General features: G+C 40.3%; 1 protein-coding gene and 1 pseudogene across 16 annotated transcripts in view; one reads left to right on the top strand and one right to left on the bottom strand.

The window, feature by feature from the left end:
- LOC101717569 (BMP-binding endothelial regulator protein) overlaps positions 1-27,524 on the top strand; it is a 321,597-nt gene that overhangs the window by 75,699 nt on the left and 218,374 nt on the right. For 9 of the 16 annotated variants that reach the window (XR_015446606.1, XR_015446605.1, XM_087199424.1 and 6 more), the window contains one exon: positions 23,177-23,302. The exons of the other annotated variants lie outside the window; for them this stretch is intronic. Coding sequence is in view for 7 of the 9 variants with exons in the window: in XM_087199424.1 (XP_087055550.1) it covers positions 23,177-23,302 (126 nt within the window). In the remaining 2 variants the exon portion in view is untranslated. The remainder of the gene's footprint in view (positions 1-23,176; positions 23,303-27,524) is intronic. 16 annotated transcript variants of the gene reach the window in all.
- LOC101717222 (max-interacting protein 1 pseudogene) lies at positions 23,539-24,427 on the bottom strand (annotated as a pseudogene).

Below are 27,524 nucleotides of genomic sequence, written 5' to 3'. Positions count from 1 at the left end.
CTACTTTAGGAATCCTATCAACTCAGGACTTTTGGAAATTGCTTACTGAAGGAAGTGGAACCCATGGAATTGTAGGACACTCTTGAAAGAGTGGCAAGTCCTCAGTCTGTAAAACCAGACAAATTAATCAGCCAAAACCAACGACTTTTGCTGACAAAGAAAGGTACATTATGTTCTGAGGATTTTTACCAATGTGTTAACAACCCGGGCTGTTAATGGGCTGCCTGTGCTGTGCTTCAAGGGCTCTTAGAATCCCTGAACCCCTAAACACCTTTGCTCTCACTTATAGAGAGATACTTCACAGTGCTGTCTCCCAGGGAAAATGAAAGGGCCAGGAAGGGTCTCTGGAGAGAACAGAAGACACAGGGTGACGTGGTCCCCTCCTCCTCACCTCCGTCCCCTCAGTGGACTGGAGTTTGGGTTAAAAGGGTCCCCTGGGGATTCCTTTGCCAAGTGAAATTTGGGAAACACAGGTCGAAGACCCCATGGCTTTTCCCTATAAGGCCTTTTCCCTTTTTCTCTCCTTTCTCCTCCCATTCCCCATCCTTAGGCAGTGGCCCCCACTCCTCCTGCTCTTGGAAACTCCAACATTCCTCCTTCAGTCCCAAGGCCAGATCACTGCCTGTTTTGAACCCTTTTATGTACCCCATGTTTTATTTCCTAGACATCCTCAATGATTTCTAATTTGATATTTTTGTGATGATTTTAAAATATTGTTTTAATTCATGCAGTAACTGTACAGATTTATGGGACACAATATGACAGTTTGATGACAATGTGTAATGATCTAATGGGGTAATTGGCACATCTATCCCAGACATTTGTCATTTCTTTGTGTTGGGAGTGTGCAAAATCTTCTCTCTTTGCTTTTGTGAAGTATATGGTTAATTGATAATACTGTTTAACTCCATCAAAGTAAAATAGAGGCCTTGAATTTTCAGTACTTTGCCTATAATGGGTATTTGCAATAATTGCTAAGTTGGTGAGTGTATAAATACTCATTTATTTTCCATTCTTTCCCTTTGCTTCTGTGTCCATCCCCACCACCCCAAACATTTTTTTCTTTGTAACTAGCTCAGCAGGGAAAGGAGAGATGCAGGTGTCTAAGGAGGAGCTCGGGAAGGCTGGTGGAATCTAGTCCAGCTGCCGCAGCACTGGACCACTGATTGTAGCCGAGATTTTGAGAAAGTGTGTGATCCTCTGCCCTCAGAGCTGGCCATGCCTTGGACTGTGAGGGACATGTTTGCACTCCCCCGTGTTACATTGCACCCCTGTAATGAGACACAGAGGATCCCTCATCATTCCTGTGGTCATATGATGCTTTCCAGTCCAGATGTCACATTTCTAGTCATGCTGCACCTTCGCCCTCCAAGTGGAGACTTGGGACCCTCAACACCTGAGCCCTCTCCCGTGGCTTATGCCTTACTTGCAGTAATTTGTGCAATTCAGTACATTTTAGCCATTAGCCATCATCATAAAATCCCTGTCAATGGGGAGAGATTTGGCCACATTTGGGGAGTAAATTAGAGAATTGAGCAATTACTGAGTGAATTGGAGCAACATGAACCACTTACCTAACTTGCATAGGCCAAAAAGCCTGAGAGTCATTTTCAAAACCAGTCTGAAATAGTGAGGTCATTGTCACAATGTCCCTTCTCCATTTTGTGTCTGCCATCATACTGAGGACAGAAAGGCCTTGCTTTTGAAAATCAGTTGAGAATAGCAAGTCTTTTGCTCTTGGGCTAGATAGCCTTTGCCACTCACAGGGGCCTCCCCCATGCCTAGAAAAGTAGCCAGTATTCTGTGAGTGTTTTGCTGGACTCCTGAGTTGTGGATATGGTTTTTTTCTATTGTGAAAGAGCCGAGTAGGTGTGATTATACTATGCAGTCAGGAACTGGGTCTGTGTTTTTCCATGCTTATTACGTGGATCTATAAAGGTACTGATGTTGTTGCTGTGTGTTGAATTCCACCTTCTCAACAATGCCAGCCAAATGACCTGATTGTTAAGGGAAAACTGGGTTATTTGCCCATCATGGTTCTTGATCATTACTTTAATAGAGGCTTAGCAGCATCTCAGGAGGAAAAAGGCAAAGGGGATAAGTATGAGGTTTGAGGGATCTGGCTGAAGATAGGTCTTGATTTGGATTGAACAAACTGTACGATATACTAGTTGAACATTGGTAGAGCTAGTGAGAGCTTTCCAGCCTGTCCCAAGCGTTCCCGAGCCCAGGTGAGTTACTTGGGTAGTTAGGCAGCACTTGCTGCAAGTTCAATACTCTGAGCAGCTCCTGCAACCAACTAGGGATTAATTTGTTTCTTTTGGATGTTAAAAAGTCTGGGAATGACTGTTCTATATTTTACACCCTATCTCAGTCCTGCCTTATGCATTCCCAGGATACATCCTGAATTTTAATCCTCATATATGTCTGGTTTTTATAGCTTAAACATGCACTATGCCTATTTCTTTATATAATTTTTAGTCAGAGAATCCTATAAAGTTATTTTTCTATAAAGGGAACTACCACCTTAGTAATAACCTGACAGGGAAAGTAGTTGGAAAGGAAAATTCTTATATGACACTTAAACATTTACATGAAAATACATAGTTTGAAAAAAGATCCACAAGTGATTTATTTTGGAGAGAATTATTGATAATTAATGGTAATATTACTAAACTGTACTCTCTGCCAAGAACATAGAGAACTTTAATATTAACTTTCACAATTGTTATACAACCTAGGAGGTGTTAGGGTCTTTTTATGATGAAGAAAATAAAATTATGAGTTTAATAGCTTGCCTAACCTCAATGCGTTAACAAGAATCAAAAACTTGAATTACCTGATTATAAAGTCATGTTTCATTTCTTCTCACCTACCCTGTCCCAGCTAGTGTAATTTTGAGAAACAATCCATGATTGCTTGTGGACATTTGGAACTAGGAACTGCCACTGGGTCTGTGGAGTGAAGAGCAACCAGACATTTCAAGGGAGAACTAATGGTGATGTGAACATCCAAATAGAACCCCAAGTCTGATGCAAGAGACATGAACACATAAAAGTGTGCTTTACCCTTCATTTCTCCAGAGTTCACAAATCTAAGCAGGTTTAAACTCAGACCAGATTTCCACCTCAGTGTGTAGCCTTAGCATATGTCACAACAGTGCCAAAGTGGATGATGCACACGTGTCTGCTACCTGCACATCAGCTGGAGAAGGGAGACACTAGGACCCACGATAATTCTCTTTGCCAAGTAATTATGAGTACACAGAGAAAATGTGATCATTTCTGGGAAGGACCCCCCCCTCACTGCCTCTACTTCCAGAGATGAAGAGAAACAAATGCTCACTGGACAGGGCCATTGGTGCCTTGTAACCATCCATGTATGGTCTCAGTGTCCCTGTGGCGACCCCTCCTCTGAGACTTCATGGGAGGTAGAGATGGGTCTTAGGGGTTCTGGGATTGTAAACTTATCTTCCTGGTGGAGGGAAGGCAACATCGTGTGAGTGCATTTTAACAGTTGCTTTTCACTATCAGCCTGAGAACCAGGTACTCTTAGAAATCATACTGGAGTTCCAAGTAGGTACTGAGACTTGTTAGAAGAATTAGCTCAATTGCTTCATCCACTGAGTCCTAGCAAAGACTATTTCTTTCTTTATCTTCTTTTTAAAATTTTCCTCTTTAAGGCCAGTCCCATAATGAATAACTTTCATCTCCTAAAATTTCTGGGGAGATACACATTTTCCTAAACTTCAACTATCTGTCCATCTCATGAATCTCCAAGCCCCCCAGTCACTTATTAACTTGGCAGTAAGCAAGTGTCTGCTGTGAATTAGATGCCACCTTAACCACTGAACACCACCCATGATGGGGACTTGACTTTCTCTCCCCCAGCAATTGCAATATACTGACTGTTTTATTTATTAAAAGAAAACCCACAATGAAACATTTTTGTGCCATAGTCTATGACAATTACAAGAACCTCAGATATATTGTAAAATAGAAATGATCTCACTTACCTGAAAGATGGCTACTGTTAGGATTTACTATACTTCCAACTGTTTCCCTCCACCTTTTTTTTTTTTTTTTCTTTCGGGATCGAACTCAGGTCCTTGCGCTTATGCAGCAGGCGGCAAAACTACTGAGCTAAATCCCCGGCCCCTTTCCCTCCACGTTTAACATAGTTATAACTAGATAGTATCACATTCTTTAGGCCGTTATTTTCCATCCTTTTTATTTTCATTTAACATTATACAAGTTGGTTATCCTTAATATAAAAATCCAAAATATTCCAAAATCCCAAATTTTTTAATGCAATGCTTAAAAGTTTCAAATTTGGGAACATTTCACACTTTCAGATTAGGGGATGTTCAACTGTTAAAGTTTATGCAAATATAGTCTAAAAAGCTCAATAATCCAAACTATGAAACACTTCTGGCTCCAAGCATTTGGCTAAGTGATAGTTTATATTGTGAATATATAAGAAAATAATTTTAATAGCTTTGAAATAGTTCATCAGTATGCCAGAACTTAGTCATTTTCTGATATTTAAAATTAGTGTTTTTAGTTTGCACTATTATGAATATTGTGACAAACATTTTTGAAAATTAGTATCCATGTTTCTCTCATTAATTCCTTAGGGTAAATACATAGAAGTATAATAGGTCAAAGATACAAGCATTTTAAGTTATATGTGTGTGTTACCAAAATACTTCAAATAAGTGACATATTAATTTCTACCCCACTCAGAAATATATAGGTGTAGATCTTGCATCCAAACTGTTTTTTCTCTAGGAATCCTGTTTTCACTAAAATCTGGCTTCTGAAATGAAGTATTATCTATATGTTTATGAGTCATTTGTGCTGCTTCTTTAGATTGTTCTTCCTTCTAATTCTCTTGGTGGCTAAAGTTGTATTATAGTTGATATGTGAATGAAGTGTAATGATCTTCTATCAATATATTAGGATGTGTGCTCCTCTTTCTTTTCAGATTGTGTAAATCTTTTGCTTTTTACTAATATATTAGGATGTGTTTTTAAAACTCTGAAGAAAACACTGTGTACAGTTTGCTCACAGAGTGTTTTTGCATGGTAGAACATGGCAGAGGTTGCTTAAATCCCATGTCTCCTTCCAATCTTTACTCTTCCAGTCTGGATCCAAATATATTAAGGAGAAACATGAGTCAACATTGGCAGCTTCCAAAGTTAATTATTCCAAGACTGTTCTTGTTTTAGCTTCTCCTCTCCTCCAGTAGCTCCTTCATGTGAGGTGGTGACCTTGGGCCCTGGCCTGGGACAAGCATAACATTATTCTTTGAGTCTCTCTGCTACCTGTCCCTTAGTCAGGGGCCAGCTCTGCATGCATCTCCTTTTTCTTGCCCTCTTGCTCTGACTGGGTGGTGTCCTCATGACTGTCCAAGCCTGACCTCCATTTGGGCTCTTACTCTCTTCCTCCCTCTCCTGGAGCCTTGTTTTGTGTGACGATGGATTTTGAGCTCCTCCTGGACAGGCATGGTGCACTTCACACCTTTGAGTATGGCATCTCACATGCATGAAACAGTCAACAATTGGCCAAATGATTAATCATTAAAATTTTGATTTGAGTACATATACATGTCCTTGAAAATGAGATATCCAATCTAGAACTTTATACCTTCCTGCTTGTGTCTTGGTTTCAATATTGAAGGCCATAAGCTAAATATTCACTTTTTTCTTTCAGTGAGCATGGTTACATGAAGGATGCATGACAAATGTGCAGAGGAAGAGATTCTAACCTGAGGAATTACAAAACCACAAGACTTCAGATTAGCTCTGTGGAGAACGCAGGGTACAAGTGAGCTCAGACTTCAAGGATGAGCCATCTTCCCAAAGCCTTGTGGATGGCAAGTGCTGGAGGTATGGGAGGAAGAGGGAAAAATGGAAAAGTCATCCTATTGTCAGCAAAGTTGCATAAATGCAACATCGGTGTCTTAGCATATGTCTACATTGGCTTGATCTTTCTTTCCAGAGAACTTGACGTCTTTTTCTTTAATCGGTGCTAAGGACCTGCTGCCCTTCTGACCCTTCCCAGTTCTACCTTCTGGCCTCTCCCGTGCTCTCTCACTGTCCCCTCCTTTCCACCTGCTCTGTGTCCCTGGTTTCTAGTCCTCCTTCTACTGATTTGCTTCACTCTGCCCAGTGGCTCTGCAACACAGCCTGGGGTTGGTAAAGTGCCTCGGTCCATTCTCATTGCCTTCTTGGCTGCCCTGTGGAATTGTCCCAGAGTTCCTCATGTACTGGATATTCAGGAAATATCTTTTGAATAAATTGATTACAGATTTTGGCCCCTTTTAAATGTCATTCAAATGTTCAATTTGAACATGACAGTGCTTTTCTAGTTCTGTGAATGGCTTCAATGAACACCATTGCCTGAGTGGAATTTTAAATGGTTCCACTTGTTTGGTGTCTAAGCAAAGATGTGCTTGGATGTTAGCAGCCCTGGTCTCCCTCAGGACTGTGGGACGCAGAACCACAAACACAAGGAAAAGAGCCTCCCCTGTGTACATCCAGCCCTCTGGTCACAGCCGAGCTGGGCTCTGAAACCTACCTAAGCTTTCTAGGTGTGGTCTGGAAAAGCCAGCTTGGAATGCTGAGCAGAGTGCTATGTGGAGAAGGTGAAAGGCCTCCGGAATATGGGGGAGCCTTCTGGGGAGGAGCTCTGTGAAATATAAAATAACTAGAAGCTCGTTGCAGTGTCAGACACATACTTCTGAGAAATTCCTTACTGCGGTGCATCTGTTCTCGGGGACACAGACTTAGCCACTTTCTCTTTGTTGGGAAAAAATACCTGACACTCATACCTTAAAGGAGGAGAGGCTTATTTGGGATCTTAGTTTCAGTCCATAGTTGGCTGCTCCTAGGCAGAAATATGATGGCAGAGGGGCCTGACAGTAGGAAAGGTGCTCAACTCAGGGTACCCACGAAGCAGAGAGAGAGAACAGAGGGATTGGAGAAGGAAATACATCCTTCCCCACCCTTCCCAAAGTGACCACCTCTTCTGAACAGGCCCAACCTCCTAACAGCACGGCAGCTACGAGCTCATGATATGGCTGGATCTGCTGATGAGCACAGCACCCTATCATCCGATCACCTCCTGAACATTTCATGTTTCACCTTGGGGGCTATCTAGATCCAAACCGTATTGTACATATACACATAACAGAGTCAGACATGGACTGTGATCCTGAGGAACAGTTTTGTCTTCTAGATGTTAAAGTATAGAGCTCCGTGAGGAATTTTAAATCTCTGGATGTAACGGGAATTAAACTAAAGAAAACATTAGTATTCATGAAGAATGAAAAGGAAGGCCAGCATTTGTCTATGAGACAGTCTTAGGTAGAGTGGGCAGGGGAAGTGACAGCTTCATTTTTGGTATGATTACATTCAGTTTATAATCCAATAAGTGATCACAGTTATGAATTATGAAGATATATCCTTTGATCATATTTTAAGAACGAAAATTTGATAATAGAGAAGTTACTTTTAAATTTCAAAATGAATGTGAAACCTGCTGCCTCACCACATCATTCACCCTTATACATATCCCAACTTTTTCATGTTTTTCAAATTTGATGCAACAAGTTTTTACTGTCTTTCAGATGTTGTCTCATAGACTGTGTTGGCATGAGGGCTCTTTCTACCCCATCTGAGTTTATGAATGGGACTGCCGATGCTAAGAGTGACTCTTCTTGATGTTGGTGGAAGTGGATCTCTTTTCAGTTTCAATCTCAAGACAGGGAGAGGGAAGGGACTCTGGAAAATTTGGGGGCTTATCCTTAGGTTTTCATTGTCCATAATATTCATAAACAATGGATACAACTAGCTTTAATAATGTAGCCACTAACTAAAAGAGCAGAATGTGTGCCAGAAAAACATCAACCTCTAACAGGACTTATATTTTTTCCCAACATAGACATTTTCATAGATTGAAGCAAGATTTCTTTTATAACCAAACTAAATGTTTACCCTAAACTTCTATCATGAAGTAAAATCCTTTGATCACGCACTAGGGTAAGTGGTTTGGAATTCTTGGTGTTTTAAATATTTTACTGTGCTTCTCTGTTGTTCTGGTCTCCTTAGGGCAGGGGGGTGAGATATGGGTCCCTTTAGGGGGATGGTTGTGGACAGAAAATCACAGCCTGGGAATAGAGCTCTGTCCTGACACTGCCTGACCAGGGATGTGACCTGGATTATGCTCATGAATCTCTCTAAGGCTCAGTTTCCTCCATCATAAATTGAAGGCCTGCCAGAACCTTTTTGATTTTACATTTCTATAATTGCTCAAGTCAGAAAAGGCCTTCATTCCCTCAGAAAGCAAGTTATTGCACAGAAATTAAATCCCAGCTAATATAATTTACATTTATTAGTAAAATAAAAGGTCACTGACAATTGTTTTAGCCCTTGAGATTGAACCCAGGGCCTTTTTGCTGAGTTTAGCCCTTGTATCTTATTTTGAGAAAGGCTCTACTAAGTCACTAAGTTGCCCAGGATGGCAACTTGAGACCCTCCTGCCTCAGTCTCCTTGAAAGGTGAGATTACACTATTGGCACATTTAAAAAAATTTACTATAAATTGTAATTTATACATTATATTTATTTTTTATTTTATTTTTCTTATTTATACATAGGAAAATACACTCGGGAAATACATGTGTCTTTGAGTTTTGACATGCAGTCATTTATGTTATTAAGTAATTAATATTACCATTGATTATATTCAAAGATACAGGAAGCTTTTACCTATTACTGTAGCCATGCTACAAGTTAGTGTATTGAAAAACCGAAAAGAGAACCTGCTTTGACTCTTGAATCATAAGTTTTTTTTAACTATTGCAGTCTTTCTGCTACTTCTCATGTATCTATGATGAGGAGCAAGAGGCTATTGGTACCTCATTCTCTTCTGAAGAGGGTTTGTGATATACTGGTTCACTTTGATTGTCCAATTGACCAGCTTGAGAGATACCCAGGAGATAAGGAGAGCACAGTCCAGGAAATGTCAGTGTGGGTCACGAGGTGTGGCCTTCCTCCAGAGCTCTTCCCCGCTCTCTGGCTCTCTGCTTCCTGGATACCATAGATGAGCAGGTGTCCTCCATTAGGTCCTTCCACCATGCCATTTCTACCTTTGAGCCAGCTGCCATGGGCTGACCTCTTGAAATGGGAACCCTAATAAACCTCTCTTCCTTGAGATTGCTGCTGTCAGGTGTTTTGTCCCGGCTACAGAAAGCTTGCAGATACAGGGTTTCTGTTTACAGAACAGCACTTAGAGGGAAGGGAAGCTCTTGTCTTTCTCCCCAAGGCAAAGAAGATGGGAAGACAGTATGTTCCTGAAAACTAGGACGAGGACTACAGTCAGAGTAGGTGGGGCTTCATGTGTCTTAGAGGAAATCATCATGGGCGCATACAGGCTGGGCAGTGTGGGTGTGAGGTCCATGGCTTCTAGAAATGATTTGAGGTTTTCTTAGGAGAGGGTGCCACTGGGTTGTACAGAGCTGAGGTGTTGCTTTTCTGGGTCAATCCTTTGGCTACTCCCTTGTGGATGGCATCCATGTATTGGGTACAGAAGAGAACTGCGTCTTCCATACGGTGAGAAGCCATGACTGGACTCTCAACAGAATCAAGGGCCAATCATGAGCTTTGCATCTTCCCCCTGGGATCTGACCCCCACAAGGTCCGCATGCCTAGGAGGAGAGATGTGGCCTCTAGACTCAGTCAGGTGATGACTTAGCAGTGGAACTTGACTCTGGACCTTATTTTCTTCATTGTAAGACAGGAAGTTGCTACTTGGCAAAAGGTTTCTGTTTCCTTTCTCCATCTTTAATATGGTGGCTCTAACAAATAGGACCTCAGTGCTACTTCCTTCATGAAGAGCCTTAGGCAAAAGAAAAAGGGATGCTCACCTTGGGTTTTTTGCACTGTAGAACACACCCCTGCCTGGAGCATTCATACCTAGATGCCCATGTGTCTGGCTCTTCATCTCTTTTTTGGGGGGTACCAGGGATTAAGCTCATGGCCTTGAGCTTGCAAGCTAGGCGCAGCACCACTGAGCTAAATCCCCAGCCCTGGCCCTGCATCTCCATAAAGTCTTTGCTTGTTACCTTCTCAGAGCTATTTCAGGTGACAACCCTATTTTGCCATCAGCTTCTGCTGGCAGCAGGCACCCCCCACTAACCTGACCTCTGTTTTCCCCATTGTTTATCTATATCACCGTCTGCTAGGCTTGTTTTCCTTTCCTCTTTCTCTTTACCCCCTTCCTGGTGGAGCACAAGCTCCTTAGGGCAAGGACACTGCTTTCTTCATTGCTGTGACTCAACTGCCTAAAGTGGAGCTTAGTGCACAGTGAATACTCAACAAACATTTGCTAAATGGAGAGGACAGGAATGAGGGAGACTAAGCATTTTGATAACTGTAAGACTTCAGTGTTATGGCTTATGTCTAGATGTCATCCCAAAGCCTCATGCAGTCATGGGGAGCTTTCCAGAGGTGACTGGATCTAGAGTGTGTGGTGCTGGGATCAAGGGTGTGTGATTACTAAATCAGTCTCCTGATAGGTTTGGCATAGTTCTGGCTAGGATTAAGGGTGTAAGTGCTATATCCACCCTAGGGTGGGTAGCCTACATAAAATAGAAGGGATTGAAAGAGGGCTAATCTGCTCTCACCTGCCTGCTTCCAATGGAATATTTCTCCTTTGCAGTGCCCCTCTGCCATGCCCCTCTTCCGTGCCATCCTTTCTTGGAGCCATGTGATTATGGACTAAAACCTCTACAAACTGTGAGCCAAATAAACCTTTCTTCCTTTAACTTTGGGTATTGGGTATTTTGTCTCAGCAATGAGAAAAGTAACACAAAATTTGGTAATGAGAGTAGGGTCATTGCTGTGCCTATACTTGACCATGTGGATCAGGAGCCTTTGGGACTGGCTTGTGAGAAGAGTTTAGAAAGGTTTGGAGCTGCAGCCAAAAAAGCAGCCCTGGAAAGCCTTAGGCTGTTCTTGATGGGAGATTCGGGTCGGACCTCAGAGGACTGGAGTGCTGATAGAAATGATGCCAGTAAGGACAAGGATCAGGAGGTTTCTCCTGGGAAGAAGGACTGCATTGGCTGTTAGACTCCAGATGATGTGTGTTATGGCTTGGGAGAATATTTGTCTGCATTTTGCTCATGTCCAGAGGCATTGCCTGAGACTGAGGTTAAGGGCAAAGCACTAATTAATTTTAAAGAGGGAGTTTCAAGGCAGTCTAATGTTGAGGCAGTGGCATGGCTACTATTGGGGGCTTTTAGCCAAATTTAGGTTGAGACTCAAGAGCAAAGAGCCCAGCACAATGATTCAAAACATTGTGGGTTTCGCCAGAAAGAACCTCCTCTAAAGTTGCAGCCTGCAAAGATGGAACAAAGAAGAAATTGGTTGCTGAAAAGACTAGCAAGAAAAAGCCAAGCATCTCAGAAGAAGACAATAGAATAGATGGCCTGAAGACATCACAAGAACTAGCAGGACTCCAGCCTTAGCAGCCTCAGAGTTGCAAATGTGAAATAATTTGCTTTGAGAAGAGAGCTCCCAGAGCACCATGTTCCAAAATGTTGAAAGCCTAGAGAATTTGTTCCTTGGGTTTGAGTTCTGAGTGCCTAGTGATGCAGGCACCCAACCCCTACAGACAAGATAGAAGGAAGCCTGGCAGCTGCTCCATCTGGCAGCAGACCTTAGCATCATCCATGTGCTGCTGGTTTTAGATGCAGGCAGAATGCAAGAGTTGTGGAGTCATGAAGGCTTCCACCTAGATTTCAGAAGAAAGCCTGGGAGGCCAGGCAGTGTGTCCCTAAGAGAGTAGTGTGTGAAGCTGTTGGTGTGAAGCCAAAGGTTTGGTGGAGACCCCAGAGAAGCCAGGAACATGGATCTGTGGAGGAAGGCTGCAAAGAAGAAGACAGGCTTCCCCCAAGAGAAAAGCCATGGAAGCTACAGCCACTGGCACTCCATTGGAGTGGAGCAATCCAAGCTCTTTGAAGTTCACATCTTGCCACAGGCTGCCTCAGATGCTGGACCTGGAACTACAGGAGTTAGTGCTTGCCCTGCTGGATTTTGGATTTGTTTTGGTCCCGTTTCTTTCTCTATTTGTACCTTTTACGGTGGTAATGTTTATCTTACGCCATTGAATGTTGGAAGCATTTCACTTGTTTTTCCTTTGTACGTGGGCTGGCCCTGGATAGTTTGCCTTAAATCTCAGAGAAGACTTTGGACTTTGGACATGGACTTTTCAGCAATGCTGAAAATGTTACAGCCTTAACAACTCTTAGCAATGGACCAAATACCTGTTACATAAAGGCGTGTACTTGAGTCTTTGAGAAGCCAGGGGCAGAATACTATGGGTTGTGTCTAGATGTCTCCCCAAAGCTTCATGTAATCAGAGGGGGCCCTTTCCAGAGGTGGCTGGGTGTAGAGTGTGTGGTGCTGGGATCAAGGGTGTGTGATCACTGTATCAGTCCACTGATGGGTTCGGGTAGTTCTGGCTAGGATTAAGAGTGGGAGTGCAACACTGGCCCTAGGGCAGGTAGCCTATGTGAGGGAGAGGAAGTGGGCTAATGTACTATGGTCTACCTGCTTACTTTGGACGACTTTTCCTCTTTAATAGCCTTCTGCCATGCCACCCTTCCTCGGAGCCAGCCGACTATGGACTGAAATCCCTATGAACTGTCAGCCAAATAAATCTTTCCTGCTTTAACTTTGTGTGTTGGATATTTTGTCTCAGCAACAGGAAAAGTAACTAAGACACCCAGTGTCTGACAGCAGTTTATTGACATTTGTGAGACTCCTTAATACCATTCTGCCCAAGATCAGTGGAGATCACTCACTTATTTTAGAAAACACAATTGAACTGTCAATGGGTTGGCTTTGCCCTATTTGGAAGATACCCTGATATTGTCATCCAGGTTGGGTGCACCACAGTCTTGGTTTGGCCAGCACAGCTCCCTTGTAAATGGGGAGTTGTTGGAATGTCAGGGCAAATTCAAGCTCATGAATTTTTAATGTTTTTCCTGTTTCGGAAGTAGATGCTTAGAATTCTCCAGATGAGGACTTCCAAGTTGCCAGTTTGATGGGGGCAAGTTGGATTCCTTCCTCTGTCTTCACAAATCCACAAAAGCTCAGACCAGCTTCTCCCTGACATTTTGGCAGATTCCTTGTGAAGGTTGTAAACATGGACACAAGGTCAGGGATTGGTAGTGAGAGGAGCTGTTGTTGTTGACTGGGTCTGGGTGGCAGGGGTGCTCCCGGGAGGGGTTTGTACAGCCAAAAGGTGCGGTGTGATCCCAGATGCCAAAGACCTGGTAGATGGCACCATCTGCCACAGGTGCTCAGCAGCTCTTCATGGGGTCCATTCTTACTTAGAAGCCAAATAACTGGGTTTTTTCTTACTTACTTTTCTTTCAAGAAGCTGCTGTTTTGAAGGCCTCAGCAGAGGGAGGTCTCTGTTGTAGTGTTGTAGGGACACACTCGGGATGCTGGACTTGATCCTGGAGGTGGATGAGGAGCTGTTCCTCTCTCTTTCCTGCCCCACTTCCTGGTCTCAGGTCCTGAATGTGAAATTGGAAAGAACTGTGAATGCCTCTCACACAGTCCTTCTTCTCAGGACAGAGAGACAACTACCATCTCTTCCATGTTCCTAGAGAGAAAACCAAATCTTCTTTAACTCCTTGAGACTCAGAAAGCAACATGACACTTTCTAGGCAGTGGCTACCTTTAACTTCCCTTCCCTACTGTGTCTTAACCTACTGTGCACTGGACATGATAGATTTTGTATGCAGAAAACTTGCCCCTTGTGAATGAGATGAATAATTCTAAGTGCAGAAGTGCTTGCAGCTGGTTGAAAACTTTGGTAAGATTGCTTTGGATTCAATCGAACAATGTCCAACTTTTAAAAATGGATCTTCTCCCCCCAAGGAGAATCAAATATAGGCAGGTTTGGTTCTTGAAATTTATTTTTATTATGTAATAAGTTTTATACCTTCCAATTTTATTACTGTGAGAAATTCTTTACTTTTAGTTTAGACTGTAACAGTATTTTCAAAAGATACAGTTTACCCAGAACTTTGAATCACTCAAAGGAGGGATAGTTTGTTTGCAGTTTTTCTTTTCTCTCAAAGAACACTTCTTTGGGGACCTTATGATTCAGAGGACAAGCTGTCCAGATCATTGGCTTCCTGTCATCCTAAGTGAAACGTGGTGACCAGAAATGGAAGGACTGATATGGAAGGCTGCATAAGCCTGGGGATTGGGAGGGATATAAGAGACTAGGTGGGGGCAAGGGGGCCACAGAAGACCCCTGTGAGTTCTGGTCTTCTCTCACTTTTCTTCCTTCTTCTAGATGCCTCTATGATTGGTCCACCTCCTCCACTGAACTTAGTCAGAACTTCGCATCCTTAGTCAGAAATGATTGCAAACCTCCTGCATCCCTCTAGGGAAGATTCTTCTAGCCAGAGCCTCAGGAACAAGATCTGGAGGAGTCTTCTATCTGTGACAAGTTAATGAGTGTCTACTTTCCTGATATACTAAATGGTTCTTCTCTATGACAAACTCATGAATTATAGAATTTTCATAAGATGAGCCCGGTGGAGAATAAAAGGCAGAAAAGAAGTCTAGGGACAGAATGGCCAAATCATGCTCAACAGGGAGCTTTGTGGCTCAAAACCCATCTCTCATGCCCAGGGGACAACGGCACATTTTAGTATGGAGGTTGGACCATTCCTTTAAGGTTATGAAATAAACAAATTTGAGCAAGTTTTTTAGATTAAAGTAGATGAAAGAGATGTACAATAAATGCAGTTCATGATCTTGGACTGGACCCTGGATTTTAAAAATACTATTAAAGACATTATTAGAAAAATTGGGAGAATTAAAAGATAAACTATATACTTAATAGTAATATATTAATATTAAATTTCCCAAATGTGATCATATTATTGTTGTAAAGAAAAGAAAAATGTTCTCAGGTTTATGAGGTACATTTTCAGGGTAAAGTGCCTACAAATGAATGTTTTTCATAAAGAAGTTTCTTTTTCTGAGAGAGAGAGAGAAATATTGCAAAGTATTGAAAACATGATTCCAGGTGAGGGGCCTGCAGGGTGTGCATTGTAGTATTTTTGCTCTTTCTGGAGTTTTGGAAATTTTCAACATTAAATGTTGGGTCAAGGATAGAAAGAGCTTGCAGAAATGTTTCTTATTATCCGATCAGCCCATGGAGTAACAGCCATTCACCTTTAAGTAAGAGGTTCATTGTGGGATATTTGTAGATATCTTTTTCAGGTTGAGGAAATCCCTTTTCATTTCTAGTTTGGGGAGTATTTTTAACATAAATGTCTGCTAGATTTTGTCAAATGCGTTGTTTCCTGCTTCTATTGAGGTGATGATGTAATTGTTTTTCTTATGATACTTTAAAATTATTTTTATCGTACCTGCTTTTAGCACATCCCATTCCTTGTGTGGAGTTGGCACATGTGCGTAGCACAGAGTAATTCTTTTTACTTCCCTGTCCCTCCCCTTTTCTCCCTCCCTCCCCCTCAATCTCGTGGTCCCCTTTCTTTTTGCAAAAGTTCTATCTTTCTGTTTTCTCTTATCTTTTATTTTACTCTTTAATGTATTTATACATTGGATTTCCCTTGTAAGAGAAACCATGTGACATTTAAGCTTATGTGTCTGATTTATTTTCCTTAACCTTATGGTTTCAAGGTGCATCTATTTTCCTACAAATGACTCAAGTTTATTCTTCTTTATGGCAGAGTAGTACTCCACTGTGTCTACATACCATATTGCTTTTATCCTTATTATATTAATGTAATGTATTCGTTTTAGACCAGTCTTGCGCTTTTGGTATAAATCTCACTTGGTCATGGTGTATCTTTTTATATGTTGCTGAATTCAAATTGCTAATTCTTTGTTGAAGATTTTTGTGCCTGTATCCATGAGGGATATTCATGTATAGTTTTTATCTTGGGATGTCTTTGGTTCATGTATTTTCAGTATACTGGGTTTATAGAACTGGTTAGGAAATATTTCTTCTTATCTTTTAAAAATGTTTTCCATTATTGTTTCTTTTTTTCTGGTGGTGCTAGAGGTTGAACCCAAGGCCTTCACACTGAGATATATCCTCAGACTCACTTTTTAATTTTTTGTTTTGAGATAGGGTCCCACTGAATTGCCCAGGCTGGGACTACACATGTGATCCTCCTGCTTCAGCCTTCTAGATGAGCTAGGATTGCCAGCGTATGCCACCACACTCATCTTTCTATAATTTTTTAAAATTTTGTGAAAGATTTTGTTAATTCTTCTTTAAACATTTGGTAGAATTCAACAGCAAATCTATCTGGCTTTGGCTTTTCTTCATGGAACCTTTTTGGTCACTAATTAAAATTCTTTGTTATAAGTTTGTGTAGGGTTTTATAATTTCTTCTCGAGTCAGATTTAGTAGTTGGTGTATTTCTAGGAATTTGTCCCTTTCCTGTAGATTCTAATTTGATGACTCGTAGTTGTACATAATAGTTTCTTAGATTTGTTTTTGTTTCTATAAGAGAGTAACAAGTCCCATTCTCATTTGTGATTATAATAGTTTGAATTGACTTTCTTTCTTTTTTCCAGTACAAGTAACGGCTGGTTAATTTTGTTGAGCTAGTAAAAGACTCTTCTTTCATTTAATTCTTCTAGTTTTTATTCTCTATTTTACTTATTTCCATTCCAGTTTTTATTACATCGCTTTTTTCTTTTGTCTGATTGCTTTGCATTCAGTTGATTTTCCTCTCTAATTTCTTTTTTTTTTTTTTGTACCGGGGATCGAACTCAGGTCCTTGCGCTTGCGCAGCAGATGGCAAAAACCTCTGAGCTAAATCCCCGGCCTCCCCTCTAATTTCTTAAGAACAAAGGTTAGTTTATTGATTTGGGGTGGGTCATCTTTATAAATACAATTGTTTATAAGAACAAATTTCTTTCTAAGCACTGTTTCAGTTCCATAAGTTTTGGTATATTTTGTTTTTATTTTCATTCATCTCAAAGCATTTTCTAATTTCCCTTGTTGTTAGGTATGTGTTAATTTCCACATATTTTTTAATTCCCCGAATTTCCTAGTGTTATTAATTTTACTCCATTGTTATTGGATAACATACTTTCATGATGTAAATATTTTAAATTTTATTTTGATTTGTTTTATAACCAAACATATGGTATATCCTGGAAAATGTTCCATATATTCTGCATGCATTTGGAATATATATTTGCTTTTGAGGGGGGTGGAGTGCTCTGTATATATTTGTTACATCTAATAGACTTAATAGACTTGTAGTATTGCTTAAGCCTCTCCTTTTTGTGGTTGCTATTTTACTTAGTTTTTTTTTGTTGTTATTGAAAGTTCAATATTTTCTCAAAATATTTTTATTTAATTACATATTTCTTCAATTTTTTTGTTTTGTGTATTTTGGGCTTTTTATATATATGTTTATGATTGTCATTTCCAGTTTTTTCTCTCATAATTGTAAAATATCTTTATCATTAGCAGCATTTTTTGTCTTAAAGACTTTCATGTGTGATATTAGTATAGTTTATGCTACTCTCCTTTAGAAACTGTTTCCACAGTATATCTTTTTCCGTCCTTTTATTTTTAGCCTATTTGTATCTTTGAACCTAAAATGAGGGTTTTTTTCTGTAGACAGTACATAGTTGTACCATGCTCTTAAAATTTTTTTTTCTGAAAATCTTTGCCTTGCCATTGGGATGTTTGGCTTGTTTGCATTTAATGTAATTTCTTGTGTGGTGGGATTTATATCTGTTATTTTGGTGTTTTCTATATGCTGTACGTCTGTTGTCCTTCAGTCCTGTTGTGGTTTAGATCAAGGATGTCCTCCAAAAGTCTCATGTATTCAGAAGTTGGGTTTCTAGAGAGTGACTGGATTGTGGGGATGCCATGCTCATCAGTGGATTAATCCACTTCTGAGTTCAGAGATGAATGTGCTTAGGGGATGGGACCTGGTGGGAGGAGGGTGCAACCTAGAAAGGTGTATCTTCCTCACCAGAACCTCTTTCACTCTCTACTTACTTCCTGCCTGTCGTGACGCGAACAGCTTTCCTCAGGCAGACCCTTGTACCATGCCCTTCCTGCCGAAAACCTTGAACTAAATTAAACTTCTCCTTCATGTTGCTGGTGTTGGGTATGTTATCCCAGTTACAGGAAAGTGACTAAAAGAAGCATTTCACCAGCCAGAGATTTAGTTCAATCATACCACGCATGCATGCCTCACAAGCGCAAGGTCCTGAGTTTGATCCCTTGTACCCAAAAAGCCAAAAAAAAAGCAAAAAACCCCCAAGTGTTTCAATACTTCTTTCTATTTTGTCAAGTGGATATTTTCAAGTTACTACTGTTATGAAATAACAGCATGTTATACATAAAAATGGCATTCTTTTTTTAAAATCAATTTTATCGGTACATTTTAGGTATACAATATAATGACATTCATCATTAGAAATTTGTATCTTTACATAATCTATATTGGTTCTTATTTTTTTCCCCTTCCTCTGCCTTCTTTAAACCTCTCTACCCCTCCCTATTTACAAAGACTTTGTTTCCATTTTTTCATTTACTCATATTCCATTCCCTTCTTTCCTTTCCCCAATCCCACTGACTTCCCTTTCCCCTTTGCACCTTTTCTTCCTATTTCACAATATCTCTTATGCCTTTGGATCCTTATTTACACTTTCAGTTTCTCACACCAGAGAAACTATTCAGTATTTACACGTCTTTCCTATTTATTTCAATTAAGATGATCACTGCAATGTGGATCCATTAAGCAATAAATGTCTCTAATTTCTCATTCTTTTGGGCTGAGTAGTACTCCATTTTATAATAAAAACACATTTTCTTTATCCAGTCTCCAGTTGATGAGCAATTGGGCTGTTTCCAAGTTTCAGCTATTGCAAACTGTGCTGCTATGAACATGGGCGCACATATATCACTGTGGTTTGATTCTTTTAATTCTTTTGGGAAGATACCCAGAAGGGGAATAGCTGGGTCAAATGGGAACTCTAATCCTATTTTTTAAAGGCATCTTCATACTGATTTCCACAGTAGTTGCACCAGTCTACACTCCCATGAAGAGTGGAGCAGGGTTCTTTTTTCCCTACAGCCTCACCAGCATTTGTTATTTGTTGATTTCATGATAGCAGCCATTCTTTCTGGGGTGAGGTGGAATCTCAGCATTGTTTCCATTTGCATCTCTGCAATGACCAGTGATGTTGAACATTTTTTCATATGTTTATTTGCTATTTCTACTTCTTTGTCTGAGAAATGTCTGTTCATTTCAGATGCCCATTTTTGGATTGGGTCTTTAAATTTGGGAGGTCTGATTTTTTTAAGTTCTGTATACTAGATGGTAGACCTTTGTCTGAGGAACAGCTCATAAAAATTTTTCCCACATTGTGGGTTGTCTTTACACTGTGTTGGTGGTTTCTTTTGCTGTGCAGAAGCTTTTTAATAAGAAGAGATCCCACTTGTTGATTGTTTGTGGTAGGTTCATGTGCAACTGAGGTTTGGATCATAAAATCTTTTCTACACCAATGTCTTCAAGAGTTTTCCCTAACCTCTCTTCCAGCCGGTTTAGTGTTTCTATTTTAATATTACCATCTTTGATCCATTTCAATTTTAGTTTAGTGCATGGTGAGAAATATAGGTCTAGTTTTAATCTTTGGCAAGTTGAAACCCAATTTTTCCAGCACCATTTATTAAAGAGGCTGTCTTTCCTCTAGTGAGGGTGTTTGGCTCCTTTGTCAAAGATGAGGTGGCTGAGTGTGTCTGGAGTTGTTTCTGCATCTTTTAATTTATTCTACTGGTCCACAGGTCTGTTTCTTTGCCAGTACCATGCTGTTTTTATCACAGTAGCTTTGTAGTATAGTTTCAAGTTGGGGTTGTGATACCCCCTACCTATGCTTTCTTGCCTAGAATTGCTTTTGCTTTTCTAGGTCTCTTCTCATTCCAAATGAAATTTTGGATTGTTTTCTCAAGGTCTGCAAAGTATGCTGTTGGAATTTGTATTGGGACCTCATTGAATCTATATAGCAGTTTGGGAAGTATGGCCATTTTCATTATATAGGTTCTTCCTACCCAGGAGTACAGGATGTCTTTCCATTTTCTTTTCTTTTATTTAGGCACGGTCTCCCTTTGTAGTTCTGGCTGTCCCTGAACTCACTATGTAGCCCAGGCTGGCCTTGAACTTGAGGTGATCCTTCTGTCTCAGCCTTCCAAGTGCTGGGATTACAAGTGTGTGCCACCACGCCTGGCTTCTTTTTTTATTTTTTCCTTACTGGGGATCAAACTCAGGATCTTCTGCTTGGGAGGCAGCCAGCTGCACCACTGAGCTAAATCCCCAGCCCTCCATTTCCTGATACTCTCTTTGATCTCTTTTTTCAGAGTGCTGTAGTTTTCAGAGTAGAAGTCTTTGATTTCTTTCCTTAGGTTGATTCCTAAGTATTTCATGTTTTTGGATGTTCTTGTGAAGGGAGCTGTTTCTACAGTTCTCCTGTCAGTGAGTCTGTTGGTCCTGTACAGGAAGGCTATTGATTTTTGTGTGTTGATCTTGTATCCAGCTACTCTACTGACTTTGTTTATTAAGTCTAAAAGACTTTCCTTGGTGGAGCTCTTGGGGTCTTCTATATGGATTATCATATCATCTGCAAATAATGACAAAATAACTTCATTTCCTATTGTTATTCCTTTTATTTCTTTCTTTGTCTAATTGCTGTGGCTAATGTTTCCAGAACTATATTGAATATGAGTGCTGATCGTTAACATCCTTGTCTTGTTCCTGATTTTAGCGTGAAGGATTTCAGATTTTGACCATTTAGTATCCTATTGGCTGTTGGTTTTTTATAGATGGCTTTTATCAAGTTGAGATAGAGACCTTCTATTCCAATTTTATGTAGGGTTTTTTTTTTTTTATCATGAATGTGTGTTGGAGTTTGTCGAACATTTTCCTGCATCTATTGAGATGATCATATGGTTTTTCTCCTTGGCTCTATTAATATGGTATATTACATTTATTATTTTGCATATGTTGAACCATCCCTCCATCCCTGGGATGAATCCCAGGTCAGGGTGTATGATCTTCTTGATGATCTTCTGCATTCTCTTTGCCGGTATCTTATTAAGGATTTTTGCATCTATGTTCATTAGTGAGATTAGCCTATAGTTTTCTTTTGACTGCATCTTTTTCTGCTTTGGGAATCAAGGTGATACTTGCTTCCAGGAATTTGGGAGTATTGCTTGCCTTTCAATTTCACTGAAGAATTTAAGCAGTAGTGGCAATAGTTCTTCTCTAAATGTCTTGTAAAATTCAGCAGTGAGGCCATTGAGACCTGGGCTTTTCTTGGTAAGTTTTTAATTATATTTTCAATTTCATTGATTGATACTGGGTTGTTTAGAATTTTTAGGTCTTCTTCGTTCCACTTTAGTAATTCATGTATATCTAGGAATCTGTCCATTTCTTCTGTGTTGTCCATCTTATTAGCAAATAGGTTATCAAAGTAGGTATTGATGATCCTCTGGATTTTTGCCGCATCCATTATAATTTCACTCTTTTTGTTCCTAATTTCATGGATTTGGGTCTTTTCTTTTTTTATAAGGTTGCCTAAGGGTTTGTCAATTTTGTTTATTCTTTTGAACAACAAATTCTTTGCTTCATTGATTTTTTGTATCATTCTCTTAGTCTCCATTTCATTGATTTCTGCTCTGATCTTTATCATTTCCTTCCTTGTATGAGCTTTGGGGTTGTCTTGCTCTTCTTTTTCTAGAAGCTTGAGGTTCAGTATTAGGTTGTTTATTTGTGCTCGCTCTGTTTTGCTAATATGAGCATTCACAGCTATAAATTTCCCTCTTAAAACTGCTTTCATTGTGCCCCAATAATTTGATAAGTTGTACTGGCATATTGTCATTTAATTATAGAAATTATCTAATTTCTTTTTCTTTTTTCTTTTTTTTTTGCACTGCTAAATATGGTTGTCTTTATTTTCTTTTACCTTGCCCAGCCCTATCTAAACATAAAATGGAACAACAGGACTGAAATTAACAATCCATTAAAATCAGCAATAAGTTATGAAAATCGTAAAGCTTTGTTTAAGTAATTAAGGGTAGTTAAATTATTTAAAGTATGCAAAGTCCAAAGGGGGGTCCCCAGAAGGTTTCCTGGGGTAAGCTTGAGGACCAGAGGGAAACCTTGGCATTTGAAAGACAGTGGGAACATGTGACTTCAAAGTGCAGGCTAGGAATTTCACTTAGAAGAAAATAACATTTCTGAAAATGTAAGCGCAACAATAGCACCTGCACAGTGGGACTGTGAGACGAGACTGTAGAAAATGGAAGCAAATCTTTACAGTAAAATGAGATAAGTACTAAACTTAACTATGTTAACTACGATAGTGTGTCTGCTATGGATATCAGATGGTTAAAAACTGGTAAGGGTAATGATTCTAAAAACAAAAACGGCATTGACCTTTTCCTACCTAGCCCAGACCTCGTTCCTTTTGTGCACTATAAAGAGGTGTTATTATCAAATGCTGCATCAAAATAGATTTTTCCCAATGTTTTTCCACTATAAAAGACATCTATGTTTACTTATGGACAAGCTTTAAAAAGATGTCATTTTGGTTTTCAACACATATAAACAGTTATCAAAATCTCGAAAATGCTGCCACAGCTCAGACTTTGGCCTGCTAATCTGTGTGCACAACTCCTGACTCACACAGACACAGAGGCACGTAGAGCTTTTTCCTTCTTGCCCCCCCCCCCCGATCCATACTCAAAGGCCTGTGTGACAGAGGCCATCATGCGGGAGTGCCCCTTGCAGACTAGGGGTGGTGGGCTGGTGCCCCAGTGCTAACAATCCAGGATGAGGTCAGCTGGCTTAGCATGGAATCCAACAGAAAGCTGAGAGCTGCATGATGATCCCTTTCAAAAGGCTTCATGGGAGTCTCTCCTTTTGTAGAGCATGAAATGAGTTTTTGAAAAAAGAATTGATCATCCACAGGCTTCATGATAAATTGTCCCAGGCTGAGTTGTAATAGCTCTTTAGCTACCCAAGTTTACTGCCTGATTATCTTGTCTTCCTCACTGTAGATTTGATTTTGTTTCTAGGGCCATAAAGCTCAGGAAGGGTTCATAACCCCATCTTTGAATGTGTCTTCTCAATGCAGTATGAGCAAACTAGAAAGAGGATGGATTCTCCAGTGTCCTCTTTTACACCCACCAAATCAAATCAAGGTAATTTCACGTTTGCTGCTGCCATTAGGAGGTAGATTTTTTTCCAATATGAATATTCTGAATATGTGCTCTGCTGGGGAGGCTCTACCCCACCTTTTGCTAAGAATTTGCTTAAATATAGGTCTCCTGACCTTTTTGTTCAAGTATAGTTTTTGTTTAGCTTTAAAGAGGAGACTGCAACATGATGAACCCAATTTAAGAGATTGTATTGTATTGGCCCAGTGAATATTCTGCCCAGCACTGTTATGTCATGCTGGATTCTAGGAAGTGAATGAAAGTTTGACACTGGCACTGGAGTAACCCTCATCACTCCCAATACTCTGCAGGCTGCTGTGGTCATCAATGTCACTAATGCTGGGGGTGCTTATATTGTCCACCTCTCCATGGGAGAACTCTGTGCTTTCAACATCCACCTCAGTCTCCTCTCGCTCTGAATCAGAACGATCTGAAGAAATATTTGATCCAATGCTGTCCATTCATATTCATTCCATTTCTTGAGGACTCTGCAGCTGTTCTAATCGTTGCTTTAAAAATCTCTTTCGCGTTCCAAGTTCTCAAGCTGGTGCTGGCTCTTTCAGCTTCTTCAAGTGTCTTGATAATGTGCTTTGGCTTCGTTGAGCAAGCCAAGCATTGTGTGCCTGGTGCAGTCTGGTTCTAGTGGAATCAAAACTTTTAAGCGTTCTAAACATAGGCGCAGATGAGCTTGCCGATTCTTTTCCAGCTCATTGTGTGTAGATCTGTTGGCAGTGCTGGTATTGCTGCTCCCACTGCTGTGTTTTTGGGCCCAGCTCAACCTCTGTGGGGTCTGTGAACGCTGTAGCTGGGGGCTAGGCATGGAAGGGAACGAGGAAGCATAGCCACGTTCACACTTTTTGTTTTCTTTCTCGATCTGCTCTGGGTAGCTGGTGGCCTCTAGCAGAATCTGCACGTTCTGCAGAAAAGTGTTGATGTGCTCTCCATTGAGTTCTCGCTCGTGTTGAAAATATCCGTGAAGGGGCACCTGGGCTTGGACCCCGCGGGCTCCTCAGGCAGGGCCGAGGGCTGGGATGTGCCCGGGGGCGTGGAGGGGAGCAGCCCTGCGCCCTTGCCACATGCCTGCTTGCACAGCCGCCCGCGTTTGCCCATGGAGGAGCTGGGTTCCCCGAGCTCCGGGCCCCAGGGAGACCCGGACTGCTGGAGCGGAGGAGGCTGGGCGAGCAGCCGACCTGACTTCCCAAGCCGCGCTGCGTGCAGTTGTGTGCGTGTGCGCGCGTGTGTCGAAACTAATTTCTTTTCTAATTTCCTCTGTGACCCGTTGGTTATTCAGAAGTGTGTTGTTTAATTTCCATGTATTGATGAATTCTTGTGGTTTCTTTTGCTATTGATCTCCAATTTCATTGCACTATGATCTGATAATATACAGGGGATAATTTCAATTCCTTTGCACTTACTTAAACATGTTATATGAGCTAGAATGTAGTCTCTTTTGGAGAATGACCCATATTCAGGCAAAAACAAGTGTATTCTGATTTTGTAGGGTGGAACTCTCTAAAAACCTGTTAAGTCCATTTGTTCAAGAGTTTGAGTTCTATTATTTCATTGTTTATTTTTTGTTTTAGTTGGTCTATCTATTTTTGATAGTGGGGTATTGAGGTGCCCCACTACTATTGTATTATTGCTTATTCAATTTTTCATGTTTGTTGGTATTTGTTTTATATAGTTAGGTACACTAGTATTTGGTACATATATATTAATGATTGTTATCTCTTGCTCTTGGATATTTCCCTTTACAAGTATGTATTGGCCTTCTTTGTCTCTGTTGATTAGTGCTTGTTTAAAATCCATTTTATCTGCAAATATAATAGCTGCTCCTACTTTTTTTTCAGGTTCCTGTTGCATGGAGTATTGTTTCCACCCTTTAACTGTCAGTCTATGAGTTTCTTTTTTAATTAAGTGTGTTTCTTGTATGCAGCATATTGTTGGTTCTTGCTTCTTGACCTATCAACCAGTCTTTTTCTTTTGATTGAGGAATTCAGACCATTATCATTGATGATTATAATTGATATATATTGACTTATCCTTGTCATGATTTTTTATTTTTGTTGGATTCTCCTCCTTTGCATTTAATTTCTTGTTGTGCCTGATGGATTCATTTTTCTGGGTGTCCTGGGGTTGTGATCTTCATTGTCCTTTCCTAGGATATTGTTTAAAATTTTCTTTTTTTAATTCATATATTTATTGGTACATTTTAGGTATACATTACATTTACATTTATCATTGGGTGCTTGTACCTGAACATGATGTATCTTAGTTCTTATTTTTTCCCCCATTACCTGTGCACCCTTCACCCCCTCCACCCTTCCCTATTTACATAGAATTTGTTTCCATTTTTTTGCCTTTCTCATAATTTTTCCTTTCCCTTCTTCCCTTTCCCCTTCCCCTCCCATTACCCCTACACCTTTAGACCTTTTCCTGTTTCAAATTATCACATTCATTTTAATCATTATAGTCCTTATTTGCAGTTTCAGTTTTTCACACTACAGAAACTATTCGGTATTTACACATGTGTGTCCTATTCATTTCACTTAAGAGTATGACCTCAATATGCATCCATTTAGCTGTAAATGTCTCTAGTTTCTCATTCTTTATGGCTGAGTAGTACTCCATTTTATAAAAAAACCCCACATCTTCTTTATCCAGGTTCCAGTTGATGGGCACTTGGGCTGTTTCCAAGCTTTAGCTATTACAAACTGTGCCGCTAAAAACATGGGTGCACATATATCACTGTGGTATGATTCTTTAATTCTTTGTAGTTAGGGTTAGGGCTAGATCTCTGTCACTGTGGCAGTACATTCCACTCTGTGAATTCCATGGAATAATATTCACATCACAATCTGGCTCTCTGCATTGCCAGTTTCTGGAGCATATCTCTGTGAAGACTGTAAAGTTCATAGCACTTGGACCTAGAAATTGTGATGTAGTTCTGCTGAAAGAAATGTCCTGGAAAGTCTTCAACTTTGTCCAAAGAAGAACTTGATGTTAGAAACCAAACAAACTTTTCAGAATTGTTCTGCAGTTTGCACTGCAGTTTTCATTCAAACATTCTTCTAGTTCCAGCTCTCCCATGCAAGTCAAGGGAAGGTAATGATATAAATTTAAGTTCCTTCTCAGAGAAAGTAGCTAGATCTCTGTCACTGTGGCAGTACACTCCACTCTATGAATTCCATGGAATAATATTCACATCTAAATCTGGCCCTCTGCATTGCCAATTTCTGTAGCACATCTCTATGAAGATTGAACTGTGAACAGCACTTTGGCACGAATTTTTTTTTTTTATTGTTTTTTGTTTTTTTGGTACTGAGGATTTAAAGCAAGTCCTTGTGTTGCAAGGCAGGCAGTGGAACTGGTGAGCTAAATCCGAACCCTTGGCTTAGAAATTGTTGTGTAGTTGGGCTGAAAGAAATGTCCTGGAAAGTTCTGAACTTTGTCCTATGAAGAACTTAATGTTAGAAGCCAAACACACTTTTCAGAATGGTTCTGGAGTTTTCACTGCATTTTTCATTCAAACATACTTCTAGGGCCAGCAAGTCACATGCAAGTCAATGGAAGGATGTTGTATAACGTGCAGCTCCTTCTCCAAGAAAGCAGCTAGATCTCTGTCACTGTGGCAGTACACTCCACTCTGTGAATTCCATGGAATAGTATTCACATCACAATCTGGCTATTTGCATTGCCGATTTCTGTAGCACATCTCTATGAGGCCTGTATGGTGAATTTGTAGGCACTTTGGCCTACAAATTGCCATGTAGTTCTGCTGAAAGAAAGGTCCTGGAAAGTCCTCAACTTTGTCATAAGAAGAATTTAATGTTAGAAGCCAAACAAACTTTTCAGAAAGGTTCTGTAGTTTATACTGCAGTTTTCAATTAAACAATCTTCTAGTGCCAGCTTTCTGATGCCATTCAATGGAAGGTTAAGATATAAAGTGCAGTTCCTTCTCAGACAAAGCAGCTAGATCTTTAGCACTGTGGCAGTATACACCACCTGTGGATTCCATGTAACAGTATTCATGTCACAATCTGGCTTTCTGAATTTCCAATCTCTGTAGCACATCTCTATGAGGCCTGTATGGTGAATAGCACTTTGGGATAGAATTTGCCATGGAGATTTGCTGAAAGAAAGGTTCTGGAAAGTCCTCAACTTTGTCCATAGAAGAACATGATTTTAGAAACAAAACGTAGTTTTC

Source organism: Heterocephalus glaber, unplaced genomic scaffold, assembly GCF_053883595.1.
Source record: "Heterocephalus glaber isolate CG9 unplaced genomic scaffold, H.glaber_assembly_v1.0 deba00001719, whole genome shotgun sequence".
NCBI classification, from domain to species: Eukaryota; Metazoa; Chordata; class Mammalia; order Rodentia; family Bathyergidae; genus Heterocephalus; species Heterocephalus glaber.
The sequence above is the reverse complement of the archived record's forward strand: the minus strand, read 5'-3'. Positions and strand labels throughout refer to the sequence as shown.